The 18,387-nt window shown below is 37.2% G+C and overlaps 1 protein-coding gene across 3 annotated transcripts in view; it reads right to left on the bottom strand.

Moving 5' to 3' along the window:
* Positions 1-18,387, bottom strand: part of SAMSN1 (SAM domain, SH3 domain and nuclear localization signals 1) — a 90,651-nt gene that overhangs the window by 51,498 nt on the left and 20,766 nt on the right. For all 3 annotated transcript variants that reach the window (XM_085556642.1, XM_085556545.1, XM_085556597.1), the window contains 5 exons: positions 14,320-14,360; positions 11,862-11,899; positions 10,336-10,422; positions 6,384-6,451; positions 2,846-2,914 (listed from right to left, as the gene is read on the bottom strand). In XM_085556642.1, coding sequence (XP_085412768.1) covers positions 2,846-2,914; positions 6,384-6,451; positions 10,336-10,422; positions 11,862-11,899; positions 14,320-14,360 — 303 coding nt within the window. The remainder of the gene's footprint in view (positions 1-2,845; positions 2,915-6,383; positions 6,452-10,335; positions 10,423-11,861; positions 11,900-14,319; positions 14,361-18,387) is intronic.

Here is an 18,387-nt window from a genome sequence, read left to right as displayed (position 1 = left end):
AAAGACATTAAAATCATTCAAACCCTAAAAATAAAATCTAAGGGCAACATAGTGATTATCTTGAGAATGAAAAAGTGTTGGATTCAAAGACCTGATCATTGACACAATGCTTTGAAAGTTAGGCTTTTCCTTGCTTTGGACTAACAGGTAAAAAAAGGGGAAAAGTCAACTCACAAGAAACATCAAGCCAGTGTTCATATTGCTGTTTGCATATTACTTTTCTTGAGTACCTAAGCATTACTGTATACAAGCGGGACCTATTGAAATAAACATATACCCACACCCCAAAAAATCTGAAAATGCTTTATTCTTTCAGGCACTGTTCTGACAAAATATTATTATTATTATTATTGTTATTATTATTATTATTATTGTTGTTGTTGTTGTTGTTTTTGTTGTTGTTGTTACTGTTATTATTATTATTAGTGGTGGTGGTGGTGGTGGTGATGTTATTATATTATTAATGTTGTTGTTGTTGTTGTTATGTGTCTAGATAAACCTTTCAGGGCTACCTTCATGAGTGATATAAATCATACTGATGCTGATGGAGCCTATGCTGAGTTCTTTCCTTAAAGATAGGACCCTAGGTGTCCTCCTTCTTTAATCACAGTAATGCAGAAGTTCCCACAGTGGATAGCACTTTGGTTTAGACTCTCTCCTTCTCAGCAGCAAGCTCTATTTCATGAAATCTGCAGTGTTCTGGAAAATGGGAATCAACCCCAGGAGCAGAGCAGGAAGCCAGAGAGCTGGCACCTTTTCATGTCTCCAGTGTCTCTTGTAAGTCATGGCTTCATTAGTGTCTTGGTTTCGCAGTGAATTTTGCAGCTATCCCTGAAAGCTGCACTTCAACCTCAAAGTGCCACAAACTGAGCTTGTTACAGATGAAATTAAAACAAAAGATGCTTTCCAGAAATTCAGCTGATGACCTCCAGCTTCTGGTTGGTGTCCAACAGAGAGGATGTGAGCACAGGTAGACCCCCCATAGGATGCAGTGTGGACATCAGCACCAACTGCTCTGCTGTGTTTTTCTGTCCTTCACCTGTGTGTAGATTTCTTTCCTCTTCCAAATTCAAGATAGCAGGAGTGCATTTTTACCTTAGCTAACAAGAAAACTGAGGTGCAGTTTTTCAGTCTCTCATTGTGAGATGTCTTTGCAAAATAAATCACAGAGGTTTAAAATGCTAATATTGCTCTCATGTTAGATCTCTTGTAGCAATAATAATTTGTTCACTTATAAGTAACGACACAAAAGCAACATGATGACTTTGATTTATGATCTGGGATTTCCATCATGGAGACATCAAGATAAATGGAAGATAATCTATTCAGATAATTTCATTAATGGCAAACTCTAATCCTCTTTTCCTTAAAAGCACTCATTTCATAGAGTCTATTGTTAAGGAAAAGTCATAAGTGCTTAAATAATAAATGCAATAACTCTCTTTCACAGAGAAAAAATCCCACGCAGTATCAGCTGGTGGTGAGACAGCTTTTAAATTTACAGGATTTTATTTTGGCTTACCTAAGCATTCAAATGTGGATTTTTATCTGCCTATTCAAACATTCTTTGGTGTAGAATCCAGAGAATCAGGTGAACTGTGCTTTGCCCCAATCTATAAGCAAAGCTATCTATAAGGAAAGAATTCCCGCATGAACAAGAACCAAGAATATTATTGATTTCCCTGCTTAATGGATTTTAGTGATGAAAAAGTCATGTCACCTCACAAATCAAAATTAATTGCATAAAAAAATAAACCTCAGGCTGCCTTTTAGTTGCAAATAATTTGCATGAAGTGTGCAGGAATACTCAAGCACAAAAAAATACACGTTTTAAAAATTCATTCTAAAATACATTACAGAAGAAAGACCTAAGTTGTGTCTGATAAACTGTTTCCAGTTAATACAAAGGTATTTTAAGTACCTTAGAAATATTTGCACAGTGAGATGTTATGAGGATTAACCTGGTGACAGCAATACAGCAATTTGGAAGCTAAGTGTAAAACACTGCTGGTCAGATTCCTGCAATCTCAGTCCTGTTGAGCACTCTCTTTCCTGGGTGTAACTGCATTAATTTCAATAAAACTACTTGCACAGCATGTCACCTCTCAGCATAAAGAATTTAGTCCTGGCACAGTCTAATCTCTGTGATTTTTCTTCAACTGCTTTGCTTTCCCAAAGAAATGCAATGATTTAATCATGACTACCAATGCACTTAAATTCAGAGTACAGTGTAATAGTGTGAAGACAAATACTAGTGTGTGCTTACTGTGTCCACAGTGATAATTGTTATGGCACCTTAAAAATATTTGAGAAGCTTCAGTAATAACATGGCTGCACATAATTAATATTAAAATAGTATGTGATGATAGACAACTTCTTTCTTTGTTTAAAAGAGTTCTGTATGACACACTAAATTTGGATAAATTTTCTGTTAATAAATGTCAATAAAGCCATGGTCAGCCAGTTTATAGAGAAGCACTGTGCAGATTTTCATGTGCTCCTACACAAATATCTCTGACCTTTTAACATTCCCATGGTGTTGGTCTGGTACTCCAACTAGCTTAAAATGAGTGCAAAGCAGACTAAGCAGCCTAGGATAATAGGAAGATTCTGTCCTGGAAATCACAGCAATAATACAATATTTTATAAATGATAAAGAAATACAATTATTAATAGCAGAACAATAATAAAGTATTCTACAGAAGACAAAGAGATATCATTATTAATAACGGATATGGATAAAGATCTTTCAGCGTTTGGAGAAGGAACATATAGCACAGGAAAAATCAACCTGCTATTCCCAGCTGCTGGTGAAAAAAAAGAAACAATTTTCATGGCAGCTCACCATTTCACTGTTACCAGGCACACCTGGATTATGAACTCGTGGTGGGATCCATTGCTCATAGTTTATCACCTAGATAGTAAGAAAAGTAATATTTAAAAAAAATTACAACTTACATGAGATGAATAAGCATAATTACCATAATGTAATTAAATCTAGACAAGAGCTCAGCAGTTTTTCAGCCTGGCACTGTGTGGATATGAAAGTAAAAGATTGACATACACCAACTGCCACCCATTGAAATTGTTTTGGTATTGAGCTGTCTTGATTTCCTCAGTTATCTGGGACTCAGTAATGTCTTGGAGACATCACAGAGAAAGCAATACCAGGGCAGAGCCATGCATTAGTGTGGGATCCTTAGATCTCATCCTGGATCTTGGCTTTCCTTGCTCAATGAACAGGAAAGGCAGGGAAGACATAGCGCAGCAGCAAACCCCTTCAGCAGCTGAGGAGCATCACTGATGCAGTTCTGAAAAGGGTCTTGCTTAATTCACCTCATTTTTCCTGGAATATTGAGCACCAAGGGTGTGAGTTTGAACTGGATTAGCAATGTGGAGAAAATGGGATGATCCTCAGAACTAAGACAAGACTATTTACACTTTGCTCATCTGCCCATAAGCCATTTGTTGGTCACAGTGTCTTCAGGAGAGGAACACCAGGGGAATAGACCTTTCTTGGGGCACTGCTGCAGCCCCTAAGGGGCAAGCCTGGCAGTGCCTACAGCTCAGCAGGAACGTGATGAACACTGGCCTTTGTCCTTCATGAATATGAATGACACATTGAAGGCTGAATGCAACCTAAGAATTTACGTGAGAAATGAGGCATGAAACATTTTTGAAAATGTATTAGCCCAAAGACTGCGTTACTTGGTATTTTATGTCCTTCTCAATATGCTACAAAGGCTTCAAGCCATCAGGGGAGCCCTACTAGACATGAGTAAATAAGAACAAAGGTACAAAAAATAAATGCAGAAAATAAAGGCACTTTTTATGGTAAGGTACAATTATTGCAGCGGTGCTCGTGCTATATCCCTCAACATGTACTTCTGTTTTAAGCCCCATTTTCCAGCACTTACCGAATGAATGGAATGAATGAATGTCAAGTTAGGAAATGGAGAAGGATTAAAGCTTTTTGTGAAGCACTCAGGGAAACTTATTTGCTTTCTCTATTTTTTTTTTTCCTTCAACTAGAGAAAAAAAACAATTCTCAGGTGTTCATCTGTGCTATTTACTCCTGCTTGTAAATTTGCCTTTTCCATGGCACACAGAATCACAAACTCCCTCAGTCCAGCTGAGGTAGGAATGCACTTTTGGGGATTGTCTAGTTTAGCTCCCTGCTCAGAACTGGTCACCAGAGCAAGTTGCATAGGTCCATCTCCTGATGGGAATGTCACCAAAGATGAACTTCTCATATCCTCTCTAGGAAGCTCATCAGTGCCTCACCACCTTTTATACTAGAAGGGTGCTTTCTTTATGTTAAGTGAAATTTCCTGTATCTCAGTTTGTGCCCATTGCTTCATCACACTCCTGAGAGTAGCAGCCTGGAATTCCTTGGACTTTCTGGTACAGATGAGTTGTGTGAGCTATCCTGCCCAGTTTTGTGATCCTGAGGCTGCAGTTGTGCAATTGCATGCAGACTTCTAATTCCTCCTGTCTGTTCCCCATGCTGTGTGCATCAGGCACTTCATAAGGACACTCATTTGTGCTGATTTTACAGAAAAAGAGCTTCCCCCATAATGTTCTCTCAGCATTTCCTTGTTTGTGTGCATAATGTAGTGCAGCAAATGAAAACAGATATAACCAGACTATTTTGGAAGCTTAAAGAGAATTATATTAATGATGATATATGACAATGAAAACATGAGGTAACAACGAATAAAATTCAAAAGAATTCCATTAAACTTGAATTTATTATAAAGAAAGTGCAATAGGTCTTAAACTGATACCAAAGTTTGGAGGGACCAAAGTCCCTATAGTTCATCATTCATGCATCTGAAAAAAAATCTTCTAATGCTTTGAGAAGTCAAAAAAAGGACTTTGCTTCTAAAATGGGGCAAATAGCTAATGGGGAAAAGTTTTAAGGTACTTTATGGGAACTTATACTTAAAGCAAACATAGGTCTTATTCCCTTTTCCCCTCCATAGTCTGTCATATCTGAGGAATGACCTTCAGGACCTTTACCAGGAGCCAGTCCAAAAGCTGTCATGGCAGGATAGGGGCAAAGTCAGAGATCCCTCACAGCAAGGGAAGAACAATTGTAGTAAATTAAAGAATAATCTTTCTCCACAATACTTAGAGAATGAGAGAAAGAAATCAGAGAAAGACAATGAGAGATGCAAAAGAAAGATAATTGTTTTCTCCTTTTTTCCCTCCTCAGATACTCTTTTGTCAGCTGGGAGAGGAGATAACCATGAGACAAACTATGAGTGCAGAGACAGATAAAACCCTGAGGAAAAGCAGAGGAACCTGGGACACGCTGACTTTCCAGGCCCAGTTTCCAACACAGTTGTCTGTCCCCAACATGCAGATCATTTGAGTCTCCTTTTAACCCACATCTAGACTTCAACCTACACTGGAGCTAAGCACTGCCTAAACATTGGGTCTTCTCTGTCTTCTCTGATGCCTTGAGGGTGATGAATATACATTTTTTTTCTTGGTTTGAACCTAAACATCTAAAAGGACTCCTGACATTGTATAGAAACAACAGGGGAAGCTCAGCTCAAAGCTTTTTCTAAAGTGTAATGGTCACCTTGAATTTAAAACTTTTCTGCAAAGGAAAATTTAATATATTTTAGGCTTCTAAATAATTTTATTGTATTCATTCCTCATTTAGAACACACTGTACATATGCATATACAGGTGTGTTACACATTTTTAGTCCCAAACTGGGTAAACTGTTATGTCCTGTGAAATCAGCAGAGCTAAGCTGGTTTTCCACAGATAGGAACTAAAGCAAAACATTATCAGAGCAAACATTGGACTGGAAGTGAAATAAAACCCAAACACCAGTCATTCCAATTCCAGAGCTACAGGTCTGTCTCCTCACTTCTGCTGTTCACCAGCTGATGGGTTGTTACCTACTTTTATGTTGTTGCCATGATTATGCAAATCCAGGGGTCAGAATTCATTAATTCCTCATGCCAGTGGGATGACTAGTACAGATTTAGGAAGAAGAGATATGGAATATGTTTATAGAAATTCAGAACGCATTAGGATACATATGCCAATATGGATCATGCAAGACAGTTCTAAACACCCAGTATAGATCTTGCCAGACACAGTTCTAGCACACCAATTTAGCAGAAATGTATTCACTCAGGGAAGGAAAAGGTTTTCTAGGCAATGAAATCCATATGGCCTGAATAAGAAAAATCATTAACAACTTTGGAAGTCACCAGAATCTTTTTTTAAAATCAGCTTCTAAAATACAGAGGCATACTGAGTATGAAGTTTAGGTTAGACAAATGCTGGATGGAAACAAGAAATGAAATTTTATTTGAATGAAAATTTAGATTCTGAAAAAAAAAGAGTAGTTGCTTCACCTGACATGTTGTTTCTTCTATCTTCTTTCCTTGGAGCAAATGTATTCCATCAGCAATAATATTATCTTCTGTGAATTATGACCAAAAAAGAGAAAACATGCTTTAAAATGTCCTGCTTTATGTTTTAATGAGGAATATAATTTGAATTGCACTTCATGTTTTGAGCTGACATTTTGACTCTCTGAAGTTAATCTTATATCATTTAAGCATGCATTTTATCTTAAACTGCTTTGAAGTGAGACTGCAGAACAAATTGGCAAACTGACTGACAGAAAGAAAATTCGTTCGTGCTTATTTCTTCTTCTGTACTCAGTCCTCAGTTTATTGAGGAGCCGGTTACCCTGAACCCCACTGTGACTTTCCTCTTGCCCTGCTAATTTACAGCAGCAAAGTCTAGAATATTCATACAAAAAAATGAAGGGCAAAAATGATATTTTCTACTGAAATCTGTTTAACTTAGATTAGATTAGAAATTGCTTTCAAAGGATGAACGTCTTTCCTTCTCTTGCAATAAATGAAGGTTTGGATGGGAAGAGTATTAACCTTTGCTACAACAATGAGCAATAATAGGTCAAATAAGTCTGAAAATATTATTTTAAGTAATCTTACTTTGAAAGATTTATTTTTACTCTCAGTCTTAAGGCAAAGCACCCACCACTGTGCAACTGTAGGACAGCCCTAGTGATTAGATTCCATCAGAACAGATATCAGGATCACTCAGACATTACAGGGAGAAAAAAACATGAAGAAAAATATCTGCTAATCACACCACATTTTCTAAAGTCACTAGAAAACAGCAGGAATGTTTTGGGGTTTTAGTCCTCATTGATCCTAATTTGGCATTTTTATCGCTTCTGTGGAATACCTTACAGCATCAGTAGTTCTCCTATTTACAAAAGGACAGATTACTTAACATATAGATCCACAAAAACTAACTGTATGCAGGCAAGACTGATTGCATTCCCTGCTATTAACAGGAAAAGAAAGAGTAATTCAGGGAATAATTCTAAGTCACTTAGATTCTTTAGCTATCACATGCAAAAAGTGTCTGAATGTGATCATCAAAATTTATATTCAAAGAGTCACGTAAGATCCTGATCCAGATTTTGTCTTAAGCACCTACAAATCTCCCTGAAGTCACTGAGGGCCTGGTGTCTGACAATCTGGTTGTTTATTTCATTATACAGCTAGGTGGACTTCCAGGAGCACCATAACTCATGCTAAGCACTGCTCATGCAACACCAGATTAACGTAGTTGGGTTCTTTCTGGTCCTCAGGGTAACTTGTTTTCATCTCCTGCAGGCATCTCTGTACACTACATCCCTATGCTCTGTGAGCTTACTCTGCAAATTAAATCCTGCATTACTCAGCTCTTTGCCCCAAAGTCTTCCTGCAGTCTAATCCAAAATATTATTATTGAGTAGCTGTTTGCAGATGAATCACAAAAAATTGTGGGGCAACACAGAATGCTTTTAACCTGACAGACTACATACAGTGACACTGCTTTTGATGTAATATTGTTCAAACCCAGATTAAAACAGCAAGTTATTAAAGCAAACCTTTGTGGTACCCCCAGACCACAGTGCATTTTGTTAGCCATAAAAACCTGCACCCACAGTACTCTTACATCTTGCTTAGATCAGCTGTCCACCCCACCAAATTATGGAATAAGGTATTTGTGTAAAAAACCAACCAAACAACAATAAAACAACCAAAAAAAAACCACTAAAAACCCAAACAAATAAGAAACTCCATGCAAAATATATAAATTAACTTCAAATAGAGCTGCAGTGTTCTTGTCTTCCTAGTCTGCCAACGGATACCAGTCACCCACCTGTGGAACAAATTAGGAGCAGTGGAGAATTACATCCACTGGCTCTGAGAGGTGTTGGTTCTTCCCTGTTTGTCTCCATAATCTTTCATGGAAAGATTTCTTCCAAAATCTTTCATGGAAGAAAGATTTTCCTTTCATTTCTTTCAAAATCCTTCATGGAAGCCCCAATGACTGTGACATCCACAGTCAACTTTTCAGCAATGATGCTTTTAGGCTGGCAGATTTTGTGCTGATGAGTTGGGTTTGGCCTTGTGACCAAAGGGAGGTGTTTCCACTATTGTTTCTGTGGGATATTTATGTGTTCACTGCTTTTTCATCCTGGAAAACTTGTGTTTGTAGATGTAATAATACACATGCTGTCATCAAGGGCTTCATCCAAAGGCTACCAGTGTCTGTGGATGTCTCTACAATTATTTCAGTGAGATTTAGACAGGTTTGTGGATACAGCTCAGAAGTAAGCAGAGAATCCTATGGTGACCACCATACACAGCTTTTTAAATCTAACAGAAATTCAGTCTATGCAATAGACTTGCAGACCTTGAAGGATTATCTCTGCTAAGAGAAAAGTTTGATCAATAGTGACAAATTATCTTGATCCATAGTGGTACACTGTAAATCTCCTTGCAAAGGTTTTCACCACTGTGTGAAGGGAACTTTCCTTGAAATAATTTTACTGCAGAAGGGGAAAGGGAAATTTTTATTTAGCTGCCAGCTTTGCTTCCTGTTCCCTCTGGGCCCCTGCCCTTCAATTACAACACTTGTCAGCTTTTAAAATGTGCACCGCTTCTTTTGCATGCTTTGGATATTTAAAAGGGTAAGAAATGCCTGGAGTAGAAAATACTTTGGAGGAAGGTCAAAAAGTTCTGCTTTCTCATTCAGTCTCACCCCACTTCAAATCTGGCAACCTCTGGAGTATCACTGGAAGAATCATTCCAAAAAGGTTTTGGTTAAAAGTAAGACTTGTCAGGAGAGAAATGCCTAATATTTCTTTCAGCTATCATTAGAACCGGTTCCTTGCAAGCCAATGACATTTACTGAAGGTCCCTTTTCCCCTACTAGTTCAGTACAAGAATTCTTTTAAATCTTCCTATCATCCCTTATTTCTGGTTCTGGTTCAAGAAACCAATTTTGCCCATAGGTGGGCAAATGCAATATCTATTGCAATTTCAGATCTATTTCCAAACATTTAAGAGTTTCATTTCAAATACTGAACTGAACTAAATTCAGAAGGAAAGTTGGCACCCTGTCCTTTGATTTCTTTGCTATATCCAGGTAATAGTGGAATCTCCTATCACTGGATGATCTCTAGACCATTTGTGCAGGAGATATTCCCACTTTTTAGTTTAAATTGAGAACAAGACATACTTTCACTTTAATCTCACATATCTTGGTTCCTGCTTCTGCTGAGCCTTGTCTGGTTTGGTCTGATTAAGCAACACTAAGAGATCTTCCTTAACTTTGAAAAGTACAAATATAAATGCTATTCCTGGAAGCAACATCAAGCAGATTATCAAAGCATGCTGATTTTTTAAGTCCAGCTTTTGTTTAAATAGGTGAGGTGACTGCTCACTTGTTAATATTCAATGTTATTTTAAGGAATTTATGTTGGTACACTCTTAAGTAGTGTCATAAGTAACTTCCTAACATTAGCTGTAAGGTTGTCCTAATGAAGTTAGAACAGGTTTAGAGAGAGAACCAGACAAATTACTTGCATCTAAAATTTGGCTAACTCTCTTTTGCACCTACCACAAAAAGCTACTTCTGAGAAAAGTTGCACCCTTTCTCTGTTGGATATCTGGAGCTCTGTAAAATATCCAGGAAACAGAGATTACTACAGCTGGCAAGCCCTCTACAACACAACTATGGCAATTTACTGTAGGGAAAGTCTCTTTTGGCCCATGGACTACAGAATTAATTTGTCATAGAGTGTGTTCTTAGCTTCCCAGTTTTACAATAAGCCTTATTTTAACAACTTTTACCTTGAGGACAAAATAAATCTCTTAAAGACCTGACAAATTATTTAGCTGAAGTATTGGTGGAAAATGAGAATTTTTCCAAGTGCTCTTTAAAATACTTTGTTGAAAATGCAAAATCAGCTGAAATATGTTTAGCAATTACCTTCAAGCTGGCAGTGCCTTCTGATGTACGAATCATTCTCTGGCTTCCTGGAACCCTGCCAAAGTGTGCCATTCACATTTTTCCTGTCTAAAGTAAAAGCACAGAGAGCAGTCACCTGAATTCATAGCAAACCTGTGAAATAACAGGAAATTCTATAAAAATAGCATCAGAATGCAAATAAAACAAGCTTGCAGAACACTGGAGCATCTGCTCAGACATGGAAATGAGCTGATGATTTTGCAATATAGGAATATGGATGGATGGATGGATGGATGGATAATATTTATAATGGTCAGACTTCAAGTTTTATCATCTTTTGCTGTGGTCTAATACCTCATTTAACTCTGTTAACATATGATCATAATGATTGTTATCTTAACCCTGGATTTAAGACCTAGGATCCCATCTATGCCCTTGTTTTGCTTCCAGGAATTGTATAATTATTATTATTATTTAAGTCTATCATTACCGAACTAGAGTGTTTGTAAGGAATAAAATAAAAGATGCCCACAGGGATGCCCTGTGGACTCCAAGGCTTGGACTGTCAGCCTGGATGGCTGAACTAGGCTGGCTTTGAGAAGGAAATGGCCATTCTCCTGCTCCTCCAGTGAACTTCAGAGTGCTTGTGCTTCTCAACGTGTAGACAGCTATTCAGGGTTTGTTTGGTTCGTTTTGTTGAGTTTTATTTAATGATGGGTTTCACTCAGAAAATCTTCTTTGTGAAAGCTCTTGTTGATCCTGACAGGTGCTGGGAATTCATTAGAGGCTGTTTGCTGTAGACCAAATGACACTGTCCTGCATGAAAGTGCTCCCCGTGCAGGGCTGCAGAGTGAAGCCTTAACACAGGGGAGCTTTCATCTGTCTGAGACACATTGTGATAAAGAGCCACATCATTACAGCCACATACAATACCCTTTATGCTCAGCAAGGACTAGATACAACAACTGAACCAAAACGCCAAAGAATAAATGAAAGCATGAAAACAGGAAGCTCTCACTTTAAAAAAAAATCCAGGTAATTTTATTTTTAAGAAGCTGCTGATTATTTCCTATAGAGTATTTACAAGATAGAATCCACTGAAATACAAGTGCAGATAACAATACACAGTGTCAGGATGGGTTTAACAAAACCCCTGAATTTCCTTCTTGATGATCTTGTTTGTGAAAATTCTCACAAAGTAGTTTCAAATGGGAAAGGGCAGGGACCTGAATTTTCTTAGATCAGAGATATTTCAGGGGTTTATTGAAATGATGAAAAGACACACTGGACATGCTGAGTATTTCTAATGTTGTCCCATAACAGGCTTTTTATCTCAGTGGGGTTTCTATATTTAGTTTGTTTTCAATATCTACTACACATGTGTGTGTGGAAAGCAGGGAAGAGGGGAGAATATATTGATAGCTTAATTCTATTTTTTTCTTTCCTTTGCATTTGCTCCAACAACTGTAAAACAAATCAGACCCTTAATTAAAGTTTGCTCTCTGAGATTAGCAAGTAAACAGTAGATGATTTAAGCAGCTACTAACCAAATGCTTCATTTTCAGACATGGACTTCTGGATGGATCTAAAAGAATTAAAAGAATTTACCATTAGCTGAAAGACAGAATGAAAAAATTAAAGTGTGTTTAATCAAATATGGGTATTTTCAAACTAATTCTTCAAAGCAGGGCACAAGGATTTATCTCTGTTATTCCCACTGGCTTTAAATGGAGTTACTTGTCTCATTCACACAATCATCTACTCCCACACCCCACAAAAAGCTCTGAAAGCATCTGTGGTTCCATTCTGCAAGAATATGTGACTCAAGTTTCTTCTTTAAATAAAGAATTCATGTTGCAATCTGGAGAACTCCTCAGGAAGAAAAGAAGAAATGTTTTCATTTGGACATGATCTAAAGTGTCCTACAACTTTTAGAATTATTGCCTTAAGTTTGGTGACGTGATAAGGGATTGAACCAAAGAACTACATATGAGCATACCATCCCCAGGACCCTGTGGGACATTTTATTGCCCCAGTAAACCTTGAGCTTTTTGCACATTTACATCAAGGATGACTCCTAATTCATGCATCCATCTGTAGTCAGTAGTTCATAGGGGACAACTTGAAAAATAGATGAGGGGAAAAAAAAATCTTTGAATAAAGGTTAATTTGTTTCATTTTATACATTAAAAACCCAGTGGAGAGTAGTTTATGAGCAGTGGTTACAGTAGGGGAGAGCAGGGACTCTCTGATCTGTGACAATGATCAACAGAAGGGAAAGAGCACAAAATCTGGGACCTCTCTCCCATCTTCAGCCGTGCAGGTGCTGAAGGGTTTCCTGAGGAAGAGGGTGAAGCTAAACAGTTGCAGGATTTTTAAGGAACTACTCTGTACCTACTAGTTCTTTTTAAAATGATTGGATTTTGTGATTCCAGAATTCCACAGTTTAATTCTTATTGTCTAAACAAGGAATACTTATGTTATTTCTGCTGCTCCATATAACTTGGTGCTTCCTTATTGCCCCATGTAGGGAACAGAGATTATTAACTCCTCATTGACTTCATCCATATCTACATGAAAGTCAACGGGGAAATTTCCTCATTATCACTGAGAGTGCCATGCCAGGACAGTGATGGCTGGACACAATGAAATAATTTTCATTACAAAATATTTTCATGTTGGTTCAAACTATTTTCTTCCAGCTCACTCTTTTTTTTTTTTTTTTTTAATTGATCAGTCTCATTATCTTAATAATGCTTCAAAATTCTGGTAATTTTTTAGAATAGGATTAGGTTTCAAAGAGAATAGTTCTATTTGCTTTGTAAAATTTAACATTTTATCTATAGACTGCAATATTTTTCCTGGGGCAGACCTAGTTCTGATCTAAGCAGGACACTTTTAGGCATACAGGCGATTTCATCATATTTGGTAGAACTTGGTAAGGCCTACACAATAGTTTGACTTCCTTTAAAATGTAAGAGAATGATGAGAAATCCATGAGTAATAGAGTTATGTCCATATATTAATTCATGAAATTGTGGGAAGAGTTTCAGAGAGTCCTGACTGGTGATGACGTATCATTGAGATCTCACAGATAAGTGCACATATCTCTGTGTTTGAAGCTGATAAGTTGCTAGTGTTTTTATCAGATGACAAGAAATAGATTAAAACTCTTATTTAAGACAAAAGAGGTCTTCATTTTCTTAGAAATCTTTTCCCATTTTGAGATTTTTCAGCAACATACAAAGATAACATTGATGTTCTGAGTCTAGTGGGGCCCCACCTACAGATGAAAAAAACAAAAACCAACAAAACTCCAGGGATTTTCATGTCTGCCACAGCAGACAGATAAGATCTGTCTGTATCATTCCATTAGGCAGGATTTCAGATTTCATTTGGAGGGGTCCACTTCAGTAATGCAATAGCCATCACCATGAAGCAGAAAAAAAAGAATTTTCAAAATAAATTCCTCTGTCTGCTAATAAATATTGATCATTAAGTCAAACCATAGCATTGTGTCCATGAATGGATTCAAAATATGTTGCCATCACAAAAATGATTAATAAAATTATGTCTGACCTGCTTTATCCAAATCATTTTGCAAACAAATTTTTTACTTGGATTAAAAACACAAACAAACAAACAAACAAAAAAAACCTCTTCAGGAGATTATCAGGTCAATGGTGCAAACATGCTATAAAATAGGTTACCACTTCAATCTCTCAGAAAAGCAGACATATGGTTAAACTAAGCTCAGATTAACTGCATTTGATTTTAGCTGTCCTGGTTCTGATATTTGGGAAGAAAGCTGTGTGGATATGAAAAATTCATGGCAAAAGAGCCTTAAGAATGCATTACAAGCTTGTTATGTGCTCTTCAACTGCAACATTAGTACATGTACTCTATGAAAATGAAAGCAACATTGGCAAATTTTAATAAAACAAGGATGAAAGGTACATACAAATAGAGTGACACTGTGTAGACCTTGAACTGGTCTCAACTTACTTTCTTTTTTTGGTCAGTGTGTTCTCAAAGTCAGGAAACTCCTTTTAAAAAGATAGAGAAAAAGGTCTATGAAAATCAAAAAGGTTTAATCCAAATCTATTATTTTTGTCACTGAAAAGACAATGAATTATTTAGTTTTGATGTGTGTTTTTTAATATCCACTAACATTTCTAGTCTTTCTTTTCCCAACAGCTGAAGCTGTGGAGGATACAGCACAGCAGAGGGTATATGTAATTATGTGTCCTGATTTCAGGAGGCTTCAGTTATCAATGGCTCCCAGGAAGCTGACAACCATAATACCCCTGAAAAACCAGAGAACCATGCTCATACCCCAGCAATGAATATCACATTTCTTCCATAGTATGATTCTTGTAAACTTCATGAGGATTAAAATACCCACACATTGCAACGGGATGTGGTTTCCTGATGGACACAGGACACAGATTCTGTAAACCCAAACATACAGGGGAATGTGGAAGAGGGCAGGAAACTGTAAATAAAACTGAAAGCTTTGAAGGGGACCAAATCAGAATCAAACACTGGCCTGGGAGCAAGTTCACACAGCCCCCAGGTCCCAGACAATAAATATTTATACCCTGACAAGTGTGAGATGGAGGAGAAGTGATGTAGCTGTTGAAAGAGAAAATAAAAAGGTGCCTTGCTGGGCATGTTTGCTCTGCAGTTAACAATGGACTTGAAGTTAATTTTAACTGTAGGAAAACTTAAGGATGTCATGCTAGGACACAAGAGATCTCTGTCCATATATTATTGTGATATCTCCCGAGATAGGATATCAAAACACTCTATCACTTTCTTCTTATTTATTTTTTTTTTCCAATCTGAAAAGAAGGAACTGGGTTAAAAATGTCCATAATGATACCCCTTCAATCTGTTGTGCAACAAGAGGCATTAAAAATAATATAACCATTCCTTATTTTATAAATCTAGTAAATTTAGTCTAACTGGACCTATTTCTCTTAACATTATATTTCATTTATTTCCTTCTTGTAGCATTAACTACATCTGCATGATTCTGACCACAGTAATTTAAAAATGCCATCAGGTTGTATGATAAAATCCAAACTTGTACTACATAAAAACATGTAAGCGCATAATTGACCATTTTATACTTCTCCCTCTCCTCTCAGTAAAATTCATAATAGATTTTTTTTAAGCTTTTTCAGGCAGTGCATTAAGAAAAGGCTCTTTTTCTGTGCTAAGTTATTTTAGCTGAGTGTAAGGGGCCCTTTTAGCATGGATATTCGTGAATGTTAACAAGGGTATGCAGTTTCCACATCTGGTTTTTTTTATCTGAGTTGATTTGCTCACAGATGCTGTATGTAGGTCAAAAGAGTATACAAACTTTATCACTCTCTTTGAAATAATGTAGGCAATGTAATACAAATTTCTTGCTGAAAAAATGTCAGCATTTTAGTTCCAGGACAAATATTTTCAATAACTCAAGAGAAATTACTAATTGAGGTGCACAAACACGGAGAAGTTAAAAAAAAAAAAAAAAGTGATTTTAAGGCTTCTTTAAAAGGGTAGCGTCAAATTTCATTGAAAAATATTAAATATTTTATTTCAAACAGGTTTTTTAAAGGAAGCATTATGCATGGAGGTCAGAGACCAAAGGATACTGCAATTTAAAATCTGTATAGGATCCAGGGAAAAAATTTGAGACAGGCCCCATTGTGGCAATATAACTAAAAAGATTTTATTCATATTTTCACACACCAAACAGCTGGTGTAGACCATGAAACAGGGTTTAACCTTTTGCTCCACTACTTGAAACCTCTTCCTAAAGTCCAGCAAATTTGCACTGATGAAAGTACATCATATATTGAGGTGATGACTAATGTGAGTTCACAGGATAGCATGGGATGCAGTGCCAAAATGAAATAGGTCGTGGACTTAAATGGCCATTTAAAAATGGCACCTTTCATTCAAAACATTCTTCTTGCTGTTTCTGAATCAGGTGGCTAAACTGGGGTACAAGAATAAATTACTCTGGTCTGTACTTTTTCAAAGTATCTTTTTGGTATTGACTATGTTTAAACTTATATGTCATTTTAAAATGAAACTAGTTTCTAAAAACATATTTTATCTTAGAATGTAAATAAAGGTTCACCTTGACTTTACTCTCCACATTCTCTAAAGAGTATAATTATCTTGTTTATGGGAACAATTCTTTCCTTCCTTATCCCAAATGTTCCCTAGGAAAAAACTGCATATGGAGAAACCCTGCATGATGAAATTATTGATAAAGTCCTTTTCTTCCTGATGTTATCAAATAACTCTGAATTGAGGAATTGAATTAAACCCTTTGGTGTTTCCAAGCTGGCTGAGAAAAGCTGGAGCTCCTGTGTGTGTTTTAAGACTTGCAAACAGGGAAATGACCACTTCAGATAACCAGCCCTCTTCTTGCCCTCACTGGGATCAAAGGCCAATTATAACACTGCAGGTATCACAACTGATTTTCACGTTCCTGGCAACAGCTTAGAATGACTGATAAATTTTTTGGCATTCTTCTGATATACTGGGTAGTCAATCACAGTCAGCAAGTCAAAAATATATGGATCTTATGACATTTGGTGATTTCAGTCTGACAGGATACATATGAAAATGATTTTAATACTGAAGGCTGTTTCCCTGAGAAGCTGGAGACAGCTTTTGAGGTAGAAGTCTGTAACACCAGGTGACAAGAGGTAGAAATTCAGTTTCCCAGTTAATAGCATTGTTACAGGCAAAGAGTACCCATGTGATTCAGCTGTTTCTGAGGAAAGCCCGATTTGCTCTGCATGAAGTACAAAAACAAATCCATAAATCTTTCTTTCTGAGAATATCACTGAAGCTGAGCAACAGGCAAAGTAATCACAAAATTAACAGGCCAGTTCTCCAGGAGGATTAAAATCAAAAGGCATATGTGCACAACAGGTTCACAATAATACCGCAGGAACCCGGAGTGGAAATATCCCTGACAAATTCTGGATATTAAAAAAGTCTTTAGAGTTATGTGAAGCAGAAGAACAGTGTACATGAAAGATGGCTTTTTCTTCATACAGGATGTGTCATTTGGGCAGATGTTTGGCCAGAGCCATGGTTCAAAAAGGAATGTCACTGTGCTCAGTGAATGATGTCCTGCACAGCTTCAGTGACCACACTACCCTGTATTTCCCACATCTCCAGAAGAACTTCATGGCCCAGCTCTGATTAGGACAAATCACAACAGATGAGTTCACTGCAAGAAAATTGCTACCCTTTTGCATTAAAAAGGAAGAATTTTCTCTAGCCCAAATCAGCCTTTTTAAATGTGAGGGGAGCTGATCCTGGATGCCTGCTCTGTAGGTTTTGAAGTTATAAAGGAAAAAGGAAAGGTCAAAGCCTCCTGAGGAGGAAGTGTGCCTTGCCAGGCTGCTCCACCCTTTGGAGATTTAACAGCTCTGTGGAACCTGCCGTGCTTCAGCCAACCATTTAAAGATTCACTCGAGTCCATACCTACTTAGCAGTGCACTTATGTACGTGCATTACTAGATAATGATGGATGGCTAAATGGAGCCAATAATGTCCTGAATTTATCATGCTGTGGGGGCTGCCCCGCAGCCTGGAACCGAGTGACGGAATTAAAAATGGGAGAGAAGTACAAATGGGCTCAGTTAATAAGCTTAACAGCTTCATCCAAGGTGTAGCTGTAATAACTCACAGGCCAGAAATAGCAGATAAGATTACACACAGGCCTCTGGCCTTAGCCACATTTTTCCATAGGTCTTACTGCCGACACGTCATCGCTAATCTTGTTTTCCATTTCTAGAAAGTATTTTATAAATAATTGTGTTGATTCTACAGCCAGCACAGTGACACAGCATCCAGACATTATTTTTAGTTAAGTGCTCAGCTCAACTCTTTTATTTTCTCTTAAACCAGAAAATAAAACCTAGAAACAGCCTTGGGAAGTTTCTTGCTAGTACCTAGTGAGCCAAGTGTGCCTACCCCGTTTAGTGTTTTTATTGAGAATGAACTTTTTATTTAATGATGAACAAATGTGCCATCACCATAATATCTACATTA

The sequence above is a fragment of the Lonchura striata genome, chromosome 1, assembly GCF_050655825.1.
Source record: "Lonchura striata isolate lonStrDom1 chromosome 1, ASM5065582v1, whole genome shotgun sequence".
NCBI lineage: Eukaryota > Metazoa > Chordata > Aves > Passeriformes > Estrildidae > Lonchura > Lonchura striata.
This window is presented reverse-complemented; position numbering and strand designations above follow the sequence as displayed.